The sequence below is a fragment of the Montipora capricornis genome, chromosome 2, assembly GCF_036669925.1.
Source record: "Montipora capricornis isolate CH-2021 chromosome 2, ASM3666992v2, whole genome shotgun sequence".
In the NCBI taxonomy this organism is placed as follows: domain Eukaryota; kingdom Metazoa; phylum Cnidaria; class Anthozoa; order Scleractinia; family Acroporidae; genus Montipora; species Montipora capricornis.
The window spans coordinates 60543237-60546792 of NC_090884.1; the positions used below are offsets into that span (position 1 = coordinate 60543237).

Here is a 3556-nt window from a genome sequence, read left to right on the forward strand (position 1 = left end):
AAATTAACGATAGTGTCCACCCGCGCAAGCGCAGTAGAGACACAAATATTACTTGCTAACGGTTGCCAAAATGGATTCCCACTTTTACCATTCAGATCATAAATGTTGAATGATATATCGTGTAACTGCCAGGAGGTATCTGCATCATTTATTTAATATGAAATCAATGATAAACAGTTCGAAAATCAAAAATAAACGACAAGGACACACTGCCCTTTAAGCTACGTTTTTGCAGGAACAGGACTACAAATATTCCTCGGGTGCGTGATCTCGAGGAGACAATTTTGTGTCTTCGAGTGATGGCTACGAAAACTTCTTTTCCCTGTAACTTTTTTTTCTGACCTAATTTTTTTACATTTTTTTACAGCAGAAAGAGTAAGAGTATAAAATTATGCCAAAAAAAGGATAGGTCACCAACCTCGTTTAGGAGAAAACAGTAGGCAAACCGAGCTCGACCCCTCGACAACACATCTCCCCAATAACACGGTTTCACTTTAACTCTCGGAATGAAATGACAGGTAAGCATCAGCAAGGCTATCAATATTCACACACGGCTACAAGTTGTTATGGTTAAATTTGCTCATTGTTTTGTTTATAAATATCTGTTGAGACTTATGAGACAAAGAAAACAGAACTGAGCCGTAAAATTTGACCATAAAGCCTCTTAGCCATGCCTGAACACGAACGTAGCCTACGTTATGTTATGCGCAGAACAAGATGCGCAGTGCAATACTAGGGAATCACCTTAAATATACAAGCACATACACAATTTTCAGGCCAGCATACAAGTTTTTCTGGAACCACTTTTCTTGAAAGTATTTATCACGTCAACTGGCAGCTTACTCATCATCATCTTGTTCTTTTCCCTTACTAGCCAAATTGTATTCTCCGTGAGCCATTTTTAAAGCGATGCGATTTCCATTGACCCCTGGGTCGGCCTCAACTGTGTGTGCAACACGGGCAGTTTCTTTCCGAAAACTACAGAAGAAAACAATTTCACCACAAGTGCAAAAATGGCGTAGCCTATTGCGGTAGTTAGAGCTTTGGCAGGCGTATAAAATTGGGTTCCAAAATGAATTTGAAATAAGCAAAAATTGAAATATTCTATAAAGAAAGTACAATTTGTTATAGTTGCTTTGCACGATGCTTGTGTCCGCAAAAACTAGGAACATAAAAAATACTACGTATGGCAAAATGCAAATAGCAAACGCTAGGCTTAGCCACACAAGAAGACGAGCCAGTTGTTTCTTTTCCCGCCTTTCAGCTTCTGTGATAGTAGATGCCGAAAAGATTGTTTTTGTGAAGTACAAACCTTGAACAATTCCAATGTAACAAAATGAAACAACGAGAGAGCTTACGAAACCAAAACAGATGCAAGTAAATATAATATACGGCTTTTGAAAAGTGTACTCCTGTAAAGTCCACGGGCGTTTGCACGGGTACCTGGAGGATGCACTGATGTTAAAAGTATTGGCTATAATATCAGGGATGCAAGATACTACGGCAACAATCCAAAGCATAGCAACAACATATCTAACGGATGTCTTGGACATTCTCAACGTGGTATGAAAAGGTTTAACAAGTGCCAAATATCTTTCTACTGCAATTGTGCAAACCGTGAGAACTGATGCGTTTATGGAGATTGGTACAATAGCATTTCCGGCAAACAGCTTGCAGATCAAATCTCCTGTGAGTCCCTGAAGACGAACCGATGTTAGAGCAAAGTCATATAATCCAGAACAGAATAAGAGAGTCACTAAATCAGCAACAGCCAAGTTCATCAGGAGATAGTTGGTTGTTGTGTGCATTGATGGTGTTTTGCGAACAATGATGATCACCAGGCAGTTTCCAGTGACGCCAAAGATAATAATAAACGAGTACAACGACGCAAAAAGTATATCCTGAGTTGAGATGAACTCATTAAGAGATGGCCTTGTAGTATTATTCTTCATTTTCTCGTTGTCAAACGCAACCGCCTTGAACAAGTCACGTTGAGGTTTTCAAAATATAATGTATAACTGAAATCTTATTTGAAAGCACGATCTTGTCGAGGCCTGGGCTTTGATGCTGTAAAAGAGGATTTATCAAAGTTTTAGTACATTTATTTGATATGCAATGACGTTCGTATAAAGTGTATGATTAGTTTAATGTCAACGAGCCATTGAGATCTTGCGCGGAAATTAAGTTCTGTCACTCCAGATGAAAAATGAGAGTTAAGGCGATTCAGTTGATAGACCAAACTCAACTACGATTCGTATACTCAGTAATTATTAAGTAAAAGAATTGTTTCGATACTGATATAATAGACATCCACCATTACTTTCTTCTCAATATTAATCGCGCCTTAATGATGATTTTCCGAGATAACTTTTGTTTTGCTTCAACTGAGAGCACCTCTGCGTAATAAAGATGAAACGTTTATGCATCTAATAGCAAAACCTTCTATGTTTTTCAGTTTGATCCGTCGTAGTTCTATAAACTTCCAAGCGTACTTATCTTTTGGTCAAATGAATGAAGGGGGTAGTTTCTAAAGAAACTGTGGTGCTGCGTCGGTAGGGAAGTAATATCAACGGAATTGATAATGTAAATTAGTATTACCTAACTAGTGGAGTTTGATTGGCCACGCTACTAGAGGACTATTATTAATAGTTGTCGAGTGGCGAAAAGCGTTACGCTTTCCTCGTTTTATTCCCAAATAATTATTTCTTTAACTTGCATTTGCTAACTTTGTCATTGCCTTTTCTTTCCGACTAGTTGGGTGAATGTGATGGCTTGAAAGCCTTTTATTATCTAGATTTCACTGTCGCCTTGTGACATCTTTTTCATCGTGGATGTCCAGTGACAGCTTTCGCATCTGTGCAATACACGGCGATATCTCCTCACTTCCGGCAATGATTCCGCTAATTTCGGACCGGATTAGTTCAGTCAAAACTCAATCTCATCTCTCCATCTTCCTGTGGAGGACATGCGAAACGGAAACAACTTTGACGTTGGTATAACTATGAGTTCGTCAGCGGCACTGATAAATATTATGGAGTTTTTATTTATGCAGGCCGATTCAAAAAGCCGCTCCCACGGTGGAAGTTTTATTCTCTCAGTATTGAACGGTTAAGGCTTTCCACGGTGTCTCGCTCTTATTTGTTCACTGAATTCGATTGACGTTCAAACACAGATATTTATGTCACATATATGGCAACTTACGGAGAGTTGTAGTTCCCTACAAATTGACAAAATTTCCTGAATCGATTCTAAGCGTAGTATCTTTTTCAGTTTATAAATTCGTTCACACTTTTTTTACGTTGAATGGAAAAAGTGGAAAGAGAGTGTCAGTCAGAGAAGAACGTTGCAAATAAAGCTCACACATAATAATTCATGAAGTTTTAAATCAACTTTTGTCACGAAACATTGGCAATGACCACCTGAGCTACAGCTTTAAAATTTATTTTAAAATCGTCAGAATTCACCAGAAAAACTTGGGAAACATCTTGAATCTTGAATAGCATTGCTTTCATGTTAACATATTCATACGCATTCTGTTTGAGTGCCGTTTACTCGG

At 38.3% G+C, this 3556-nt stretch overlaps 1 protein-coding gene across 1 annotated transcript in view; it reads right to left on the bottom strand.

Annotated features, from left to right (window-relative positions):
- Window positions 1–252: 252 nt before the first annotated feature.
- The window catches only part of LOC138038162 (QRFP-like peptide receptor), a 9795-nt gene continuing 6491 nt past the window's right edge, over window positions 253–3556 (bottom strand). The window contains exon 4 of the mRNA XM_068883984.1: window positions 253–2067. Within this exon, the coding sequence (XP_068740085.1) occupies window positions 840–1952 (1113 nt within the window). The 5' untranslated portion in view covers window positions 1953–2067 and the 3' untranslated portion in view covers window positions 253–839. The remainder of the gene's footprint in view (window positions 2068–3556) is intronic.